Below are 20,905 nucleotides of genomic sequence, written 5' to 3'. Positions count from 1 at the left end.
CATATAGTCTGATGAAACCAAAGTAGAACTGTTTTGTAGAAACAAAATTCATCATGTTTGGAGGAGACAGAATGCTGAGTTTCATCCAAAGAACACCATACCAACTGTGAAGCATGGGGGTGGCAACATCATGCTTTGGGTGTGTTTCTCTGCAAAGGGAACAGGATGACTAATCCATGTACATGAAAGAATGAATGGGGTCATGTATCATGAGATTTTGAGTGCAAACCTCCTTCCATCAGCATGGGCATTGAAGATGACAGGTGGATGGGTCTTTTAGCATGATAATGATCCCAAGCGCACCACCAGGGCAGTGAAGGAGTGGCTTCGTAAGAAGCATATGAAGGTCTTGGAGTGGCCTAGCCAGTTTCTAAATCTCAACCCCATAGAAAACCTTTGGAGGGAGTCTGTGTTGCCCAGCAACAGGCTCAAAACATCATTGCTCTAGAGGAGATCTGCATGGAGTCATGGGCCAACATACCACCAATGGTGTGTGCCAACCTTGTGAAGACTTACAGAAAACGTATGACCTCTGTCATTGCCAACAAAGGATATATAGCAAATTATTGAGATGAACTTTTGTTAATGACCAAATACTTATTTTCCACTATAATTTGAAAAATAAATCTTGCCAAATCAGACAAGGTGATTTTCTGGATTAGTTTTCTCATTTTGACTTTCATAGTTGTGGTCTACCTATGATGTCAATTACAGGCCTCTCTCATCTTTTTAAGTGGGAGAACTTGCACAGTTGGTGGCTGACCAAATACTTTTTTGCCCACTGTATCTGACAGTCACTTTTAAGTTATCATTGCTGGGGGTAGTGTCAGTCGATGTTTTCCAAATTGATGCCCCCTTCACTATTAATTAATTGCCTAATGCACCACTGGAATTGGGAAGCCGTTAGTTATTCCCCCAGAAATAGACCATCCAATGTGACAGCTTCTGCCTGAGGCTGCTGCAAGCTATTATTTTTAGATTAAGAAGTAACCAGTTCTTTAGGTATCTTCACTTCCCAAGAGGATCAGTTGTCTGGTGCTGGTTTTGTATTCACTTGTTATGAGAATGTGTGGACCCACAAAAGAAATGTTCCACATGTAAATATTTTATCCTGTGTTAGCTTGAAAACTTAATTTTTTGCCTTCCTGAACCCTTAGTTTATCTGCTTCTATTTTAAAGATATAGAAAAAATTGGCCGCAGTATTTTGAAATACAGACTATTCAATTCTGCATAAATGAAGAGTTAGAAAACAAAGAAACATGGGTTCTTTTCATGTTACATAACCAACCCTGGTAAAATGACAGCAGCAAACTGATACTATCCGGATAGGAAGATCCATGGATATTGGTCTCTTCACTCCAGCCAGCAGTCACCCTGGAGGTGGCTTGCCACAGTGCATGGTCCAATTCTGAGGGTAACCCTGCTCTTCTCAGGTAGTTAAATAAAAGTGTGTGTTGGGGGGGTAAAATGGGAGTGGTGAACAGCCATTGGGCAACAAATAACACTAGCTGATACAAACTTCCAGCGATGGTAAAATAGTGGAAAGTTGTCTGTCAGATACATTATTAATGCACCACTGGAATATATTGATGCCCTTGCCGACTTTATCAAAGGTCCGACTAGATCCATGGCAGTGTGGTCAAATAGGACCTCTATAATAGATAAGGGCATTAGGGGATTTCGGAAGTAAGAGACTGTGGCGGTTAGCTGGCAAGTAGGACAGGACGTACAATAGTTTGAAATCTCTTGGTGACATCCGGCACAGTGGAATCTTCAAAAAATCCGCTCTTGGATCTGGGCTACACCTAGATGCCCACCCAAGACATGAAAATGGGCCAGGTTTAATATTGTACGCCTGTAGGGCCCTGGTACTACCAGTTGTTCCAATATGTCTCCCCCTAGCTTAGTCACCCGATATAGCCAATCCCCGTTTACTGCAAAGTGTGGAAGCCTGGTGTCAGCCCTCAGCTCTTGCGCAACCCCATTTAAGATGGTGACATTATCAAACACCACTTTTAGCGTAAGGTCCATCAGTTGAGCAGTCCCAAAGTTCTCCCCAGAAGCCCCCAACTCAGGGATGTCGGCCTCAGGGATCACTGTCTCATCCTCATTGCCCGCAAGCACTCACAGGGAAAATCCACCCGCCTCCTACTATGATGAGGAATTTTTAAGGGCGACCCTGTTTTTATCTGTCACTTGGCACCTCCCATTTCAACCATAAGTCTAAGAATAAGATAAAGTCCCATCCTATTATAATTGGGTGTATTAGGTCCTAGACCACTCTGACCTCATAGTACTCAGTTTTTTTCTATGGTTACTCGAGTGACAGGGTAGTCCTTAGCTTCCCCGTATATACAGCGGACAAGCACAATCCTTCAACTGGGGAGGGAGTGTGACCCTTATGAGTTTCACTAAGCTCCCAGTGTCCAAGAGTCCAGACACCAGTTTCTCCATTTTTTGTCATGGGACATGTCTGTGGCCTCTTCCCGGGTTGACAGTCCACACTGCAGGCCAGATAGGCGTAATACGAACCGCGCCACCCTAGATTGCAGTCCATCGTTTTAGGGGGACATGGGACAACGAGCGGCTATGTGCCTCAGACCTTGACCACTATCCTCAACCCCTCAGTGGGTCTTTGGAACATTGGACGCCCCCCATTTGTGGCTCTAGTACCCCTTTTTTGAGTCAGTCTCCTTTTGGGTACCCCTGTATGGCTGGGTGATTGAATATGGTTTCCCTAAAGACTTCTCGACCACCTGGTACCTTTCCTCTAGGCCAACCAGGTTGTCCGCATTCTGAAGATCTCCCAGGACAACCTAGGTATGCACGGTCTGGGGAGGGCATGAATAGATCCATCCGATCCGTACGTGCTCAACCATCTGGGCTGGGGTGGAGGATCCCATCTGCAATCACTTCTGAACCAGATGCAGCAAATCAAACATTTGGGAGCAGGGGGGTTTGTTGTCAAAATATGCCCAGTGGTGGACCCTTTGTGTCTTGACAGACAAAGTCCCTCCCAAGCATGCCAATATTTCTGTCTTTAGTTTGGTATATTCCTTTGCATCCTGTAAGGTAAGGTCAAAATAATCCTTTTGGGTCTCACCAGTTAGATAGGGTGCCAGAGCCTCTGCCCACTGCTTTGGTGGTAGCCTCTCCTGCTCTGCAACCCTTTCAAATACCTCCAAAAATGCCTTGTCTCCCTGGCTAATCTTTTGCATGGCACGTCTTACCGCTTTCCAGACATGAGGCATCATTTGGAGCGGTTCCTCTGCTGCAGGCCTCCCCGTCCAGAGTTCAATCTCATGTTGCTGCTGTTGTATCTGTTGTATTAGGAGTTTCAAAGCGCTTGATCAGCTCCTCCATTTTAACCGACCGCTGTTCCAAAGCCACCTACACCCAGGACATACAGTTTGTCCACAGCCATTATATTTGCTTCCTAGTTATTCTGCCCGCATTCTCCACCAACTGTAGTAGATCAGGTCACTCAGCTGCTTAGCGAGGTAGTCGCAGGAATGCTCATTCTGCAAAATGTCTGTGTCTTCCTCTACCTTAACCCTCCCTTCTCCATAGAATATTATCAGCATGAACTGTCGTCTCCTAGCTCAGTAATGGAAAATCTCACTGAATGCAGATTATACAGATTTTACCCATGGAGGAGAAAGAAGCAGGTTTCTCTGATAAGATTTCTTATTTTCATGTGTACTATTGATTTATGAAATAAATATGGAAACACCAGGTACTCTAAGTGTATGCCAACATGTAACGCAGGCTTTGCAGGGATTATTCTTCTCTCTGGTCCATGAAATTCAATAGACAGTGAAATTGTATATCTTCGGAAACAATATTATTTTTGTGTGACATTGGAGAAGTTGTCATGTGAGATTTTCAGTAGCGTGTCTGGGTCTGAGGGTATTTCGTCATCCTATTAATACATCCTATGTTACAGAAGAGGGCTGGTTTGGGAGGAACCAGCTGACTGGCAGAGAAGAAGGAGGAGGATGCTGGACAACAGGTGGTCTTAAGACATGCTGTCTGAGGCACCGCTCAGAGCAAACATGTCACCCATCAGCGTGCAGGGGTTTGCCTTCTTACATATTCGGCTGATCCTTGACACCAGCTTAGCATGCCCATAGCGACAACCATGGCTGTGAGACATGAGCTTGGCAAAACGATCAGGAGGATAGCACGTCTCTTTTTCTGGTTCCCAAAATCATTGCGAATCACAAGGAGTAGGAAGCTAAAGCTTCTATGGAGAACTGCTGGTAAGATGACTTGATTTTCAGTGCATGCATTCTGTAAATGCCATACATTGATTTTTAGCTCTGCTGCTTTTCGACCATGTTTTCTCACTCCATTGAGTTTTCAGTAAAGCTGTCCTCTCATGCGCTAGAGGCAGTGAAAGGGTTACGGCTATTGCTGGTGTGATGTGGGCCTGCAGAACAGTGCATTGCAGTGCCATGCACACAATGGAGATGACATTTCTGCAGCGGCTCGGTGTCTGCTATAGATAGAATGGATTAATGGATCATCATGATGCTGCTGCTGATAATTCGGATCCTGTCTAGCACTTGCTATGCAGCCACCCCAGAATGGCAGGTGAATGCTTGTCCTTACTGCATGGTTATACCTCTGGATAGATCCAGCTCTGCAGATTACCAGCCGGTAGCTTGAAAACTATGCATCATGCTTCTGCAATACATTACTGCTCTATATACATGGACGGGGGCTTTTACCATTCATATACCCTTTTACCAAGGACACGCGCATGCTGCACCAAGGATCAACTAGGGTCAGTGTGCGGTCATTAGTCCAGAGCTACTGCAGGATTAATAACCAAACTAATCTAATTGGAAGGTAAATTGTAATTTTATAGATCAGTTACTGCATGCTTTGCTAAAACATAAGAACCCTATCATCAATGTTCATGAGTATGTATTATACCCACCGATACCAATTTTTCTCATTAACCTTTTTGTATAGAAATCACTTTTACATTTTGCCTTTTTACCTTGAAATCATAAAATAATTCTGTTGATAATATGAGAATATATCAGCTTCTATGATTCTTTTCCCTTGTAAGCTATTTTTTCCAAATTTTTGCACTTATTGTTACCGTATTGGAACAGTCTGCAGCCAATGTAATGAACAAGAAGATTAATTTATCCTGGTGTTAAAAACATAGGTCACTCCTGTGAATGCTTTCCCTTGCCTACTATATTGCTGCTTAAAGGGTATCTGTCAATAGGATTAACCCCCCCAAAGTCGTCTATATGGGCATGTAGGTCATAGGAAGCTGAATAAAATGATACCTTAATTTGAGCTATCCGATGTCATATTCCAGAGAAATCCATGTTTTTCTTATATGTAAATGAGCTGTTCAGAACTATGAGCTGGACATAGATCTCCCTGAGAATCGGCCTCCAGAGCTTACTTTTAATAAGAGGGAGAGTTACCAGTGTGAGACAGGTAACTAAGGCTGGTTTCACATTTGCGTTGTGCAGAGCTGCGGAGGGTTGCGTAGTTCCTCCGTTAAGCCCCGCCCACTGTCGCTCCTCTTCCATTTAGCTCCGCCTATGTCTGCATCCGTCCTGTGTAGCGATCTTTAACATTGGGTACACAGGCCATGCGGATGTATGCGGATGTGTCCGCATGTGTTGTTTTGACGCTGCATCGAACGCAACATGTTGCATTTTGTTGCGGTCGGCAGCTCTGCCCAACGCAGATGATGCGTGAAAACTTGGTTATTTTGTATTTTGTGCCATGTTTTGTACACAAGTGATTTAGTGGCACATGGTATATTTTAAGAATTACAGGTAATGGGTAAAATAGGAAACATTGTGCTATAGTGGTGGCAGATATACAAAAATGTGTTTGCAACAATGTTTCTTGGTTCTGGGGATTTCATTCAAACTGACAAATTGTTTTAAAATTCTTGACTTTTAATTCAAGAGTAGAAAATCTTCCATAACATGTTGAGATACTAGAGGGGGAGTCTCCACATCCGTCACATTCATAATATAAGAATACCTACAAAGAGCTTCTTTCTCTCTCTTTTAAGGATCCAGTACATACATATTTGATGTAGACAGCTGACTATGGTGGGCACCATGAAAGACTATTCCAATGGTGGTCTGTAGCACGTGTAGCAGATTTCCCACAAGACCACAAGTGATTACTGGAGGTTTCAGTTATATTATGACCAGTGAATACCTTATTTTCTATATAGAAAAAGGGACTGCCCAAACTGAACAAGAATTGCTTATGAAAGAAGAATGGTATATTGCTAGACCAGTGTGTTTTAACCTTATAAATGCAAGGAAACCTCTGAAAAGTGTTGTACTCCAGAGAAACTCCTTTTCCCAATTGTACCTCAAAGAGGTTGAAAGGGATGGCTAATGCAGTCTATGATTCGGCTCCAGTATTAATAAGTGTCTCCTCTGCTAAGCATCTATGAACAGGTTAGCTGTCTATTTACTGTCTATTAAAAAGTAAGCTGTTGTTCCCAGTGTCCTCCTCAATCCTTGATCGAGAAGCAAAGACACCAGAGCTCCTACAAACGCCAATCTAGAGATAGGTCTACTAGACATAGAGGAGAAATTAGTGACACTGAGTACTTTATGTCATTTTTAATTTTGTATCTATCTCCAGAGAGCACACTTGGAGCCAATGACTTCTTTTCCTCTTCCATTGTCAGTCTGTACATCTTAGGGCTTCCATGCACAACAGCCTACAGGCGACTGAACCCGCCGATATTTGCATGATTGCTCGAAATGTGTATGGAAGTGTGAGACGTCGTTGTGAAGCTGTAATTAATGCCCGAGGCCACATGACAAATTATTAATTTATGTTGGGGTATACCCACCACTGTTGTCGGCTTTTGTTTAAATAAATTGTTTGAGATGAGAAAATCTTCATTGCATGCTTCTATTTAAATGCCCTACTTTCGTAATAAAATATCTGTGCAGCGTGAACTTTTTACGTTTTCCATAAATAAATCTTACACCAGACCACACCATTAGGTGGTGTGCGCCTCTTAATGAGTCAGGCGACTCTGACTTGTCCCTTCATTAAGACTCGGGTCTTAATATTGTGGAAATATATGGTGACTTTAGAAAAGGTTGTATTCTAATTCTAATTGACATTTTATTTCAGTCATTGTTAGAAATTCTTTAAGCGGAAGAAAAAAATTGATCACTTGAACCCATAATTTAGAAATAAGATAACCTAGTACATTACATGTGTGTTCGGAACAATAGTTATTGTTCTGAGTCTGGACAGTTAGGTTGCTTAATGTTAATAGCTTCTATTTCAAGTTTATGCCTAAAAAATCTTCCAATGCAAACCTAGTGCGCCTTTCCATCAAATATCAAATTTTGGTAAAAGAAATGGAAAAAGTAAAGCACAATAGCAAAGTACAAGATCATACCCTGCCAAAATCAATATGTCACTAGGGGATATTTATTATGTGAGTTTATTATCATTCCATTTGAAGTCCAGTTTATGGTTTACTAATTGGATTAACAATAGGGGGGGCAGTAGAGTTATTTCAGTTATCGCGCTAGATGTTTTTGAAATCGTAAAGCTATTGGGCCTAATTCATCATTTGCAATTTCTTTTAAGTTACTTTTCTTTTTGAGTCTTACCGTTTTCAGCAATATCATCAAAATAGGGCACGAAGTTCATGAATTTGCCGGAAAATTTAAAATGCTCTTTATTTTTGTCTTCTACCATTTTTGCAACTTTTTAGGACAAAAATTCGAATATACCTCAACAATGTCGCACGGTAGTCTGCAGCTATGCCCAAAATAATAAAAACGAAAGAAACCTTACTTTAGGCAGAGGTTGGAATAAGATGCACCAAAATAATTGGTCTGGGTTCACAGACAACACCAATGGGAACTTGTAACACATAAGTATGACCTATTTTTGATTGAATTGCTGTTTTAATTTATTACTCCAACAAAAAATGTCTGAATGACGTGTGATGATCAATCAATGCCGTCCATGAGCCCAACTGCAAGATTTCCAAAACTCTACATTTTTTGACACAGTCAAATGGATCATTCAGATAAATGGCACCAAATAGTCATTCAGATCCAAGGTACTTTGCTTTCTATGTTGTGTCAGAGGTCTCTGGTAAATTCAGCTAATCCACTGTGCATTCTGAAAAATTATAGTGGTCGCAGTACAAGGATTTCTTGACTGTGATCCTCTGATATCTGTCAGATCATTTTTGCCTGGATTTGGAGCAGCGATGCCTGTCTGTGAGGGACTAGGTATAGCTCCAGGAAGCTCTTGGATAAATGAATATAAATGAACTGCACAATGATGTTGAAGGTTACAGGAACTAAGAAAATTACACATTACACTGTGTGCAGAATTATTAGGCAAGTTGTATTTTAGAGGATTATTTTTATTATTGATCAACAACTATGTTCTCAATCAACCCAAAAGACTTGGAAATATCAAAGCTTAATATTTTTGGAAGTTGGAGTGTTTTGTTTTTTTTTAGATTTGGCTATCTTAGGAGGATATCTGTTTGTGCAGGTAACTATTACTGTGCAGAATTATTAGGCAACTTAATAAATACCAAATATATTCCCATCTCACTTGTTTATATTCACAAGGTAAACTAATATAACTGCACAAAATTTAGAAATAAACATTTCTGACATGCAAAAACAAAACCCCAAAAAATTAGTGACCAATATAGCCACCTTTCTTTATGATGACACTCAACAGCCTTCCATCCATAGATTCTGTCAGCTGCTTGATCTGTTTACGATCAACATTGCGTGCAGCAGCCACCACAGCCTCCCAGACACTGTTCAGAGAGGTGGACTGTTTTCCCTCCCTGTAGATCTCACATTTTGAGGGACCACAGGTTCTCTATTGGGTTCAGATCAGGTGAACAAGGGGGCCATGTCATTATTTTTTCTTCTTTGAGACCTTTACTGGCCAGCCACGCTGTGGAGTAGTTGGAGGCATGTGATGGAGCATTGTCCTGCATGAAAATCATGTTTTTCTTGAACAATACTGACTTCTTCCTGTACCACTGCTTGAAGAAGTTGTCTTCCAGAAGCTGGCAGTAGGTCTGGGAGTTGAGCTTCACTCCATCCTCAACCCGAAAAGGTCCCACAAGTTCATCTTTGATGATACCAGCCCATACCAGAACCCCACCTCCACCTTGCTGGCGTCTCAATCGGAGTGGAGCTCTCTGCCCTTTACTGATCCAGCCTCTGGTCCATCCATCTGGCCCATCAAGAGTCACTCTCATTTCATCAGTCCATAAAACCTTTGAAAAGTCAGTCTTAAGATATTTCTTGGCCCAGTTTTGACGTTTTATCTTATGTTTCTTGTTCAGAGGTGGTTGTTTTTCAGCCTTCCTTATCTTGGTCATGTCCCTGAGTATCACACACCTTGTGCTTTTTGTTACTCCAGTAACGTTGCAGCTCTGAAATATGGCAAAATTGGTGGCAAATGGCATCTTGGCAGCTTCATGCTTGATTTTCCTCAATTCATGGGCAGTTATTTTGCGCCTTTTTTGCCCAACACGCTTCTTGCAACCCTGTTGGCTATTTGCCATGAAACTCTTGATTGTTCGGTGATCACGCTTCAAAAGTTTGGCAATTTCAAGACTGCTGCATCCCTCTGCAAGACATCTCGCAATTTTGGACTTTTCAGAGCCCGTCAAATCTCTCTTCTGACCCATTTTGCCAAAGGAAAGGAAGTTGCCTAATAATTAAGCACACCTTATATAGGGTTTTGATGTAATTAGACAACACCCCTCCTTATTACAGAGATGCAAATCACCTGATTTACTTAATTGGTGGTTGGCTCTCAAGCCTGAACAGCTTGGAGTAGGACAACATGTATAAAACATATAATGTGACCAAAATACAACTTGCCTGAGGCTATGTTCACACGCTGCGGATTTTGCTGCGGATCCGCAGCATTTCCGCAGCTGTGGGTCCGCAGCAGTTTCCCATGCATTTACAGTACAAAGTAAACCTATGGGAAATGCAATCCGCAGTGCACATGCTGCGGAAAAAAACGCACGGAAACGCAGCGGTTTACATTCCGCAGCATGTCAATTCTTTGTGCGGAATCCGCAGCGGTTTTACACCTGCTCCATAATAGGAATCCGCAGGTGTAAAACCGCAGTGGAATCCGCACAAAAAACGCGGAAAATCCGCGGTAATTCCGCAGGAAATCCGCAGGTAAACCACAGTGCCTTTTACCTGTGGTTTTCACAAATCCGCTGCGGAAAAATCCACAGAGCTCAAGAATACGTGTGCACATACCCTAATAATTCTGCACACAGTGTATTTGTATTTATTAGGCTTTGGTAATATGGCGCCATCATATTCCGCAGCACTTTACAGACATTATCATCACTGTCCCTAGCGGGGTTCACAATCTCAATTATTTAAACTGTTTTACCTATATAAATATATACCTATATATTAAATATATTTTAGCTACAGCATATCTTTTCAGCTGAATAACATGCACAGTATATAGCAGTATATAGTGGTTTTGACAGCTGAATAGTCAAAGCTCCTAGCACTCATTCATTAAATCCTTTATAGACATCTTGATGGCCTTTTTCATCATGCTCTTTCTTCATGACAGTGCTGAAATTTCAAGAGCAGATACAAAATGAACAGATAAAACTATTACACAGAAATCCTAGCACTTCCATGTCACTCATCACAAACAGGTAATGTGTCGGCTTTACATCGGCCTTTGCTGAAGATACAATAAGAAGAAGGAGCAGGGAGCTTCTACTTGTAGATGCAGACACATCGTATTAAGTGGTTACAAGAATGAGCCTGCAGGCTTTCATTTTTATTGAAGAAGACTCTTCCTTGCAGCCACTTACTAGAACAAGTCTACATCTGCCATGCCTGCTCCACCTATGTATTCTGTAGACTATCTCAATTCAGAGGTTCACTGCTCCCCAGCCTCCTGGCTTCCTGCATGCTAGTGGTGGTGCACTCCTGGATGACAGTTTGAAATGGTGGCATTGCTCTGCTGCCCAAACTGTGCGCTCACTGATGAAGCTAGGAGAGACAGCCTTCCCTTTTCAGCATCGGATTAATCCAGTGACATGAAGCTGTCCATATTCAGAGATCCAGCAAGCTTCAGAATAGCACATGGAAACTGTATAACAAACAGTTTGCAATCAAGCACTCCTTGCCTAGGAGACCGGCCACCAATGTTGGATTGCAGAGGTGGCCGGTAATTTTGACAACTAGCATACCTGAGAAATGAATAAACAGCAGGATACTTTCATCTTTGTATTCACACAAGACGGCGGTTGGTTTGTCACATATATAGAACTTACTAATATCTTAAATCTGTGTTACAAGCCACACGTGTCGCCACCATATATGCATGTTACAAGCTTCATTTACCACATTTCTGCCCCTGAGGAAGCCACATTTATGGTGGCGATACATGTGGAGTTCTTTCCCCTTTCCCAGCATTATTGAGTGCAGAGGGTTTTTTATCATGTCCAGATATTTACCAATATTGTATTGGGATTCATCATTGGGCTGTGCTGACAGTATACTGTTTCCTATTAGTATAGTTTGTAATCATTTGTCATGGCAGGATATTTCCCTTGATTATTACATTGTGATTGCTAGGTATTCTTGTATTTGTCTGCATACTTGATATATATCCTACCTCTGTCAGGATGAGAATGTGCAGTGTAGATCCACAGACTACTAATTATTTATGTGCATAAAGATGTTACAGGTTTAATTTGCAGAATTTGCACACAGATGATGAACTTTAGCCTGCTGAATAACACACACAATAAGATGATTCTGCTGAAGAACACACACAAAAAGCTGATTCTGCTGAAGAACACACACGATATGATGATTCTGCTGAAGAACACACACAGAAAGCTGATTCTGCTGAAGAACACACACAATAAGATGATTCTGCTGAAGAACACACACAATATGATTCTGCTGAAGAACACACATGATATGACGATTCTGCTGAAGAACACACACGATACGACGATTCTGCTGAAGAACACACACGATAAGATGATTCTGCTGAAGAACACGCATGATAAGACGATTCTGCTGAAGAGCACACACGATAAGATGATTCTGCTGAAGAACACACACGATAGGACGATTCTGCTGAAGAACACACGCGATAAGACGATTCTGCTGAAGAGCACACACAATAAGACGTTTCTGCTGAAGAACACACGATAAGACGATTCTGCTGAAGAACACACACGATAAGACGATTCTGCTGAAGAGCACACACGATAAGATGATTCTGCTGAAGAACACACACAATAGGACGATTCTGCTGAAGAGCACACACGATAAGACGATTCTGCTGAAGAACACACGATAAGACGATTCTGCTGAAGAACACATGATAAGACGATTCTGCTGAAGAACACACACGATAAGACTTTTCTGCTGAAGAACACACACAATAAGATGATTCTGCTGAAGTGAACACACGATACGATAATTCTGCTGAAAAACACACACGATAAGACGATTCTGCTGAAGAACACACATGATAAGACGATTCTGCTGAAGAACACATATGATAAGACGATTCTGCTGAAGAACACACATGATAAGACGATTCTGCTGAAGAACACACATGATAAGACGATTCTGCTGAAGAACACACACGATAAGACGATTCTGCTGAAGAACACACGATAAGACGATTCTGCTGAAGAACACACGATAAGACTTTTCTGCTGAAGAACACACACAATAAGATGATTCTGCTGAAGTGAACACACGATACGATGATTCTGCTGAAGAACACACGATAATACGATTCTGCTGAAGAACACACATGATAAGACGATTCTGCTGAAGAACACACATGACAATACAGGGCTTTGCTGAGCACTCATCTGTTTTCAATAGGCAAAGAGGCTAAAGCCCTCTCCTCTGGAAATTAAAGGATTCGGAGACTGAATTTCAACAGCCCGACCCTTATCTCCCCCAACTCTTGGGGGAGAGTTGGCTTGGATCCCATATGCGTTATTAGGCTACATTCAGATAGTGGTACCATTATTGACAAATGTAACAATTGTTTCCTCAGCTGTCGTCCTGCTTACTCTTGTGTTTTTTTTTTTTCAATAAAGAGGAGTGCTTGGAAGGTCGCATATTTTTATTCCAGTTTATCATTAAGTAACATCAGTGCGACACGGATGCAAAATGGAAGCACATTGGAAGTCTCCTAATTTACATCCATGTCTTAAAAAATCCCATAGACTTGAATGGCCAAACTAATTTGCAGATTGGATCAGAATAGGACATGCTGAGTCTCATGGATCTCACTCTTGGATCTGTGATTTTAAAAGATGCGTGAATACATCCTTTCTATTCTGTGGGTCTGAGTGCTGGCCGAGAAAAAATGTACATGTCACAAGGATGTGTGAGTGTAGGTTTAGATTGATAATCAATTACATTACATTCGGTGGCTTTGGCCTATTTTTATCTTATGTGGAGGACAGATGCTCAACTTTCAACCACTCCTGATCCAGCAGGGCCGTCACAGTTTTCAGATGCTGTCACAAGAATACTGTGAAAATCCTGCTGCCAAACCCCCCACACACTGGCACCCACCATCACTGTGCTGCACAGTGTGAACATGTTCTACAGCTCTCTGCAGTTCTGGTGTAAACACTGCCTCCCAGCATACTAGATCCATTACCAGCTCCTGGCTCTTTCTCTCTCTTGTGATGATGATCACCTGAGCTAGAACAAGACACATGCAGGTTTGAGTTTCTCTGCACTCCAGGCAAGTCAGGCTGCTGGGAATACAGCTCACATTATTAGCTTACAGTGCCCCCCACACCCCATGGTGGCTAAATGGGAATATAGCCTGCAGATCATTGCTTCTAGGAGTGGGCACAATACTTCTCCTTTCTTCTCATAGCAATCATCTTCACAACTAATGTAAGGCGCTCATTACTAACCAGTGATCTAAGGCTTGGTGCACATTGTGTCTAAGAATAAAGCACTATAAGCAGACAGCATAGAGGATAATGTGTCCCCCACGTTATACTCTCCTGCCCTATATTTACATCGGCATGTAGACCCAAATCCGCACTAGGCAGCTGGGCGGCCAAAGTAACAATATAATGCTCCATGCATTTATACAAGGGTCTTGAATTTGTTGTGATATTTATAGTAAAACATGGCACACCATCCTTTCCTATCCAGTGTGTCACTTAAAAATAACATTCACCATGTGGCATACTTTTTATTTTCAATGGAACGCTATAGATGAGGCCTACACAGTGATGAACGTCTAGAGCAGCGTTCCCAAACCTATGGTTGCAATCCACATTCAGTGCCCACCCCCAGTAGGGACACTCTGAAGCTACGATTCCCGGTGTCCTGATATCCAAACTTCCCCACAGAAACCAGACTGACACCTACCCCACTCCCATCTAGGCAGCATACTTGCATCCAAGGGTTCCCACTTTAACCCTAATTGGTATCCCATGTCAGGCACACTCACAACACTACTGCATCCAAGCATCCCTCTACTAACATCATCATGTCTCCGGGTTACAATATTTATTTCTTTCCTTCATCCTCCCTGCTGATATATACACATCCATATTTTACTCTTCTTTGTGAAACTACTTACAAAAGTCACTATCCGGAGACCTTCTCTTCATAACTGGTTTGCTAAAACTAATACACCAAACTGGCAGACAGTCACGAGTCACACATCACGGACCTGTGAGCCACATGTGGCTCCCACACCACAGGTTGGGGACCCTGTTGTGATTTTGCTTTTTGCTCCCTCTAGTGGTCATTAGTGATTTGACTCTGGAGCGTCTGTCTTTTTCTATATCCTCACCCGGGCCGTTAGTTCAGGGGCGTTGCTATATAAGCTCCCTGGACCTTCAGTTCAATGCCTGGCATCGTTGAAATCAGAGCTAATCTGTTGTGCTCTTGTCCTCTGATCCTGGTTCCTGTTTTTCAAGCTAAGTCTGCTTCTTTGCTTTTTGCTTTTGTTTTGTTTGGTATTTTTGTCCAGCTTGTTCCTATCTGTATCCTGACCTTTGCCGGAAGCTCTAGGGGGCTGGTGTTCTCCCCCCGGACCGTTAGACGGTTCGGGGGTTCTTGAATCTCCAGCGTGGATTTTTATAGGGTTTTTGTTGACCAGATAAGTTATCTTGCTATATTCTGCTATTAGTAAGCTGGCCTCTCTTTGCTGAACCTGGTTCATTTCTGTGTTTGTCATTTCCTCTTACCTCACCGTTATTATTTGTGGGGGGCTTGTATCTTGCTTTGGGGTCCCTTTCTCTGGAGGCAAGAGAGGTCTTTGTTTTCTTCTCCTAGGGGTAGTTAGATTCTCCGGCTGGCGCGAGTCATCTAGCGATCACCGTAGGCATGATCCCCGGCTACTTCTAGTGTTGGCGTTAGGAGTAGCTATTTGGTCAACCCAGTTACCACAGCCCTATGAGCTGGATTTTTGTATCTTGCAGACTTACACGTTCCTCTGAGACCCTGTCCACTGGGGTCATAACAGTATGCCAGGCCAGTATTAAATGTTTAATGCATTGCAGAAGTGGGATTATAAGAAAGAAAATTTTGAGTTTTTTTTTCCCTCTCTCATTTTTTTTTTTCTTTTCCCCTTTACCTCAGAGTGGCTTAAGCTTGCTGCAGACATGAATGTCCAGACCTTGATTACAAGTGTGGACCAGCTTGCCGCTCGTGTGCAGGGTATACAAGATTATGTTACCAGAAATCCTAGGTCTGAACCCAAGATTCCGATTCCTGAACTGTTTTCAGGAGACCGATTTAAGTTTAGGAATTTCAGGAATAATTGTAAATTATTTTTGTCCCTGAAACCTTGTTCGTCTGGAGACTCTGCTCAACAAGTAAAAATTGTTATTTCATTCTTACGGGGTGACCCTCAGGATTGGGCTTTTTCGTTGGCGCCAGGAGATCCGGCATTGGCTGATATTGATGCGTTTTTTCTGGCGCTCGGTTTACTTTATGAGGAACCCAATCTTGAGATTCAGGCAGAGAAAGCCTTGCTGGCTATGTCTCAGGGCCAGGACGAGGCTGAGGTGTATTGCCAAAAATTTCGGAAATGGTCCGTGCTGACACATTGGAACGAGTGTGCACTGGCCGCTAATTTTAGAAATGGCCTTTCTGAGGCCATTAAGAATGTTATGGTGGGTTTTCCCATTCCCACAGGTCTGAATGATACCATGTCCCTGGCTATTCAAATTGACCGGCGGTTGCGGGAGCGCAAAACCGCAAATTCCCTCATGTTGTTGTCTGAACAGACACCTGATGTGATGCAATGTGATAGAAAAACCGCAAATTCCCTCATGGTGTTGTCTGAACGGACACCTGATTTGATGCAATGTGATAGAATCCTGACTAGAAATGAGAGGAAAATTCATAGACGCCGGAATGGCTTGTGCTACTACTGTGGTGATTCTACACATGTTATCTCAGCATGCTCTAAACGTATATCTAAGGTTGTTAGTCCTGTCACCGTTGGTAATTTGCATCCTAAGTTTATTCTGTCTGTAACTTTGATTTGCTCACTGTCATCTTATCCTGTCATGGCGTTTGTAGATTCAGGTGCTGCCCTGAGTCTTATGGATCTCTCATTTGCTAAGCGCTGTGGTTTTATTCTTGAACCATTAGAAAATCCTATCCCTCTTAGGGGTATTGATGCTACGCCATTGGCAGAAAATAAGCCGCAGTATTGGACACAGGTTACCATGTGCATGACTCCTGAACACCGCGAGGTGATACGTTTTCTCGTTCTACATAAAATGCATGATTTGGTTGTTTTGGGGCTGCCATGGTTACAGACCCATAATCCAGTCCTTGACTGGAAGGCTATGTCAGTGTCTAGTTGGGGCTGTCGTGGTATTCATGAGGATTCCCTGCCTGTGTCTATTGCTTCTTCTACGCCTTCGGAAGTTCCGGAGTACTTGTCTGATTATCAGGATGTCTTTAGCGAGTCCAGGTCCAGTGCATTGCCTCCTCATAGGGAATGTGACTGTGCAATAGATTTGATTCCAGGCAGTAAATTTCCTAAGGGAAGACTGTTTAATCTGTCGATACCTGAACATACCGCTATGCGTTCATATATCAAGGAGTCTCTGGAGAAAGGACACATCCGTCCGTCTTCCCCTCTTGGTGCGGGATTCTTTTTTGTGGCTAAAAAGGACGGATCTTTGAGGCCTTGTATTGACTATCGGCTTTTAAATAAGATCACTGTCAAATTTCAGTATCCTTTGCCGCTGTTGTCTGACTTGTTTGCCCGGATTAAAGGTGCCAAGTGGTTTACCAAGATAGACCTTCGTGGTGCGTACAACCTTGTGCGCATTAAGCAAGGGGATGAATGGAAAACCGCATTCAATACGCCCGAAGGTCATTTTGAGTACTTGGTGATGCCTTTTGGGCTCTCTAATGCCCCTTCAGTTTTTCAGTCCTTTATGCATGACATTTTCCGGAACTATCTGGATAAATTTCTGATCGTTTATCTGGATGATATTCTGTTTTTTTCTGATAATTGGGACTCGCATGTGGAGCAGGTCAGGATGGTCTTTAAAATTTTGCGTGAAAATTCTTTGTTTGTCAAGGGCTCAAAGTGTCTTTTTGGTGTACAGAAGGTTCCCTTTTTGGGGTTCATTTTTTCCCCTTCTGCTGTGGAGATGGACCCAGTCAAGGTCCGAGCTATTCTTGATTGGACTCAGCCCTCGTCAGTTAAGAGTCTTCAGAAGTTCTTGGGTTTCGCTAACTTCTACCGTCGTTTTATCGCTAACTTTTCTAGCATTGTGAAACCTTTGACGGATATGACCAAGAAGGGCTCCGATGTGGTTAATTGGGCTCCTGCTGCCGTGGAGGCTTTCCAGGAGTTGAAACGTCGGTTTACTTCGGCGCCTGTTTTGTGCCAGCCTGATGTCTCGCTTCCCTTTCAAGTTGAGGTGGATGCTTCAGAGTTTGGAGCAGGGGCCGTTTTGTCGCAGAGAGGCCCTGGTTGCTCTGTTATGAGACCTTGCGCCTTTTTCTCTAGGAAGTTTTCGCCTGCGGAGCGAAATTATGATGTGGGCAATCGGGAGTTGTTGGCCATGAAATGGGCATTTGAGGAGTGGCGTCATTGGCTCGAGGGTGCTAAGCATCGTGTGGTGGTCTTGACTGATCACAAAAATCTGATGTATCTCGAGTCTGCTAAACGCCTGAATCCTAGACAGGCCCGCTGGTCATTGTTTTTCTCCCGTTTTGACTTTGTTGTCTCGTATTTACCAGGTTCAAAGAATGTGAAGGCCGATGCTCTTTCCAGGAGCTTTGTGCCTGATGCTCCTGGAGTCGCTGAACCTGTTGGTATTCTTAAGGATGGTATTATCTTGTCAGCTATTTCTCCAGATCTGCGACGTGTGTTGCAGAGATTTCAGGCTGATAGGCCTGATTCTTGTCCACCTGACAGACTGTTTGTGCCTGATAAGTGGACCAGCAGAGTCATTTCCGAGGTTCATTCCTCGGTGTTGGCAGGTCACCCAGGAATTTTTGGCACCAGAGATCTGGTGGCCAGATCCTTTTGGTGGCCTTCCTTGTCTAGGGATGTGCGGTTATTTGTACAGTCCTGTGGGACTTGTGCTCGAGCTAAGCCTTGCTGTTCTCGTGCCAGCGGGTTGCTCTTGCCCTTGCCTGTCCCTAAGAGACCTTGGACACATATCTCCATGGATTTCATTTCTGATCTTCCGGTGTCTCAGGGCATGTCTGTTATCTGGGTGATATGTGATCGCTTCTCCAAGATGGTCCATTTGGTTCCTTTGCCTAAGCTGCCTTCCTCTTCCGATCTGGTTCCTGTGTTTTTCCAGAACGTGGTTCGTTTGCACGGCATCCCTGAGAATATTGTGTCAGACAGAGGATCCCAGTTCGTTTCCAGATTCTGGCGATCCTTTTGTAGTAGGATGGGCATTGACTTGTCGTTTTCGTCTGCTTTCCATCCTCAGACTAATGGACAGACGGAGCGAACTAATCAGACTTTGGAGGCTTATTTGAGGTGTTTTGTCTCTGCTGATCAGGACGATTGGGTGACCTTCTTGCCGTTAGCTGAGTTTGCCCTTAATAATCGGGCTAGTTCCGCCACCTTGGTTTCGCCGTTTTTCTGCAACTCTGGTTTCCACCCTCGTTTTTCTTCGGGTCATGTGGAACCTTCTGACTGCCCTGGGGTGGATTCTGTGGTGGATAGGTTGCAGCGGATCTGGAATCTTGTGGTGGACAACTTGAAGTTGTCACAGGAGAGGGCTCAGCGCTTTGCCAACCGCCGCCGCGGTGTGGGTCCCCGACTACGTGTTGGGGATTTGGTGTGGCTTTCTTCCCGCTTTGTTCCTATGAAGGTTTCCTCTCCCAAATTTAAACCTCGTTTTATTGGTCCTTACAAGATATTGGAAATTCTTAATCCTGTATCCTTTCGCCTGGATCTTCCTGTGTCGTTTGCTATCCACAACGTGTTTCATAGGTCCTTGTTGCGGCGGTACGTTGTGCCTGTGGTTCCTTCTGCTGAGCCTCCTGCTCCGGTGTTGGTTGAGGGCGAGTTGGAGTACGTGGTGGAGAAGATCTTGGATTCTCGTCTCTCCAGGCGGAGGCTTCAGTACCTGGTCAAGTGGAAGGGCTATGGTCAGGAAGATAATTCCTGGGTGGTCGCCTCTGATGTTCATGCGGCCGATTTAGTTCGTGCCTTTCACGCCGCTCATCCTGATCGCCCGGGTGGTCGTGGTGAGGGTTCGGTGACCCCTCACTAAGGGGGGGGGGTACTGTTGTGATTTTGCTTTTTGCTCCCTCTAGTGGTCATTAGTGATTTGACTCTGGAGCGTCTGTCTTTTTCTATATCCTCACCCGGGCCGTTAGTTCAGGGGCGTTGCTATATAAGCTCCCTGGACCTTCAGTTCAATGCCTGGCATCGTTGAAATCAGAGCTAATCTGTTGTGCTCTTGTCCTCTGATCCTGGTTCCTGTTTTTCAAGCTAAGTCTGCTTCTTTGCTTTTTGCTTTTGTTTTGTTTGGTATTTTTGTCCAGCTTGTTCCTATCTGTATCCTGACCTTTGCTGGAAGCTCTAGGGGGCTGGTGTTCTCCCCCCGGACCGTTAGACGGTTCGGGGGTTCTTGAATCTCCAGCGTGGATTTTTATAGGGTTTTTGTTGACCAGATAAGTTATCTTGCTATATTCTGCTATTAGTAAGCTGGCCTCTCTTTGCTGAACCTGGTTCATTTCTGTGTTTGTCATTTCCTCTTACCTCACCGTTATTATTTGTGGGGGGCTTGTATCTTGCTTTGGGGTCCCTTTCTCTGGAGGCAAGAGAGGTCTTTGTTTTCTTCTCCTAGGGGTAGTTAGATTCTCCGGCTGGCGCGAGTCATCTAGCGATCACCGTAGGCATGATCCCCGGCTACTTCTAGTGTTGGCGTTAGGAGTAGCTATTTGGTCAACCCAGTTACCACAGCCCTATGAGCTGGATTTTTGTATCTTGCAGACTTACACGTTCCTCTGAGACCCTGTCCACTGGGGTCATAACAGGATCCCTGGTCTATAGCATATGTCAGTGACGGAAGGTTGTGTGCACTGGGCCAAATGCCTGTAATATTGACACATAATTGGCGCACTGTACATTGATAATGGAATTTTAGTCCATTACATATCCAGGACTTTGGCTGCACAAAGACCAAAGTTGATTACTCTTTGGCTAATGGGTTTGAAAATAAATCTTGGTGTAAGGGTTGTGCAGGCACACTCTTTCACTGATCTGACATTGGGCATCTGGCTGGGATTTATTGGGTGTATTTGGATGGAAATTGGGAGTGGTTAGAGCAGTACTTCCCGAACTCCAGTCCTCATGGTCCCC

At 43.5% G+C, this 20,905-nt stretch overlaps 1 protein-coding gene across 2 annotated transcripts in view; it reads left to right on the top strand.

Annotated features, from left to right (window-relative positions):
* RASSF3 (Ras association domain family member 3) overlaps nt 1-20,905 on the top strand; it is a 246,331-nt gene that overhangs the window by 58,523 nt on the left and 166,903 nt on the right. The window contains exon 1 of one of the 2 annotated variants that reach the window (XM_077265209.1): nt 3,984-4,263. The exons of the other annotated variant lie outside the window; for it this stretch is intronic. Coding sequence (XP_077121324.1) covers nt 4,125-4,263 — 139 coding nt within the window. The 5' untranslated portion in view covers nt 3,984-4,124. Of the gene's footprint in view, nt 1-3,983; nt 4,264-20,905 lie in introns of those variants that run through there. 2 annotated transcript variants of the gene reach the window in all.

Source organism: Ranitomeya variabilis, chromosome 5 (genome assembly GCF_051348905.1).
Source record: "Ranitomeya variabilis isolate aRanVar5 chromosome 5, aRanVar5.hap1, whole genome shotgun sequence".
In the NCBI taxonomy this organism is placed as follows: Eukaryota; Metazoa; Chordata; class Amphibia; order Anura; family Dendrobatidae; genus Ranitomeya; species Ranitomeya variabilis.
This window is presented reverse-complemented; position numbering and strand designations above follow the sequence as displayed.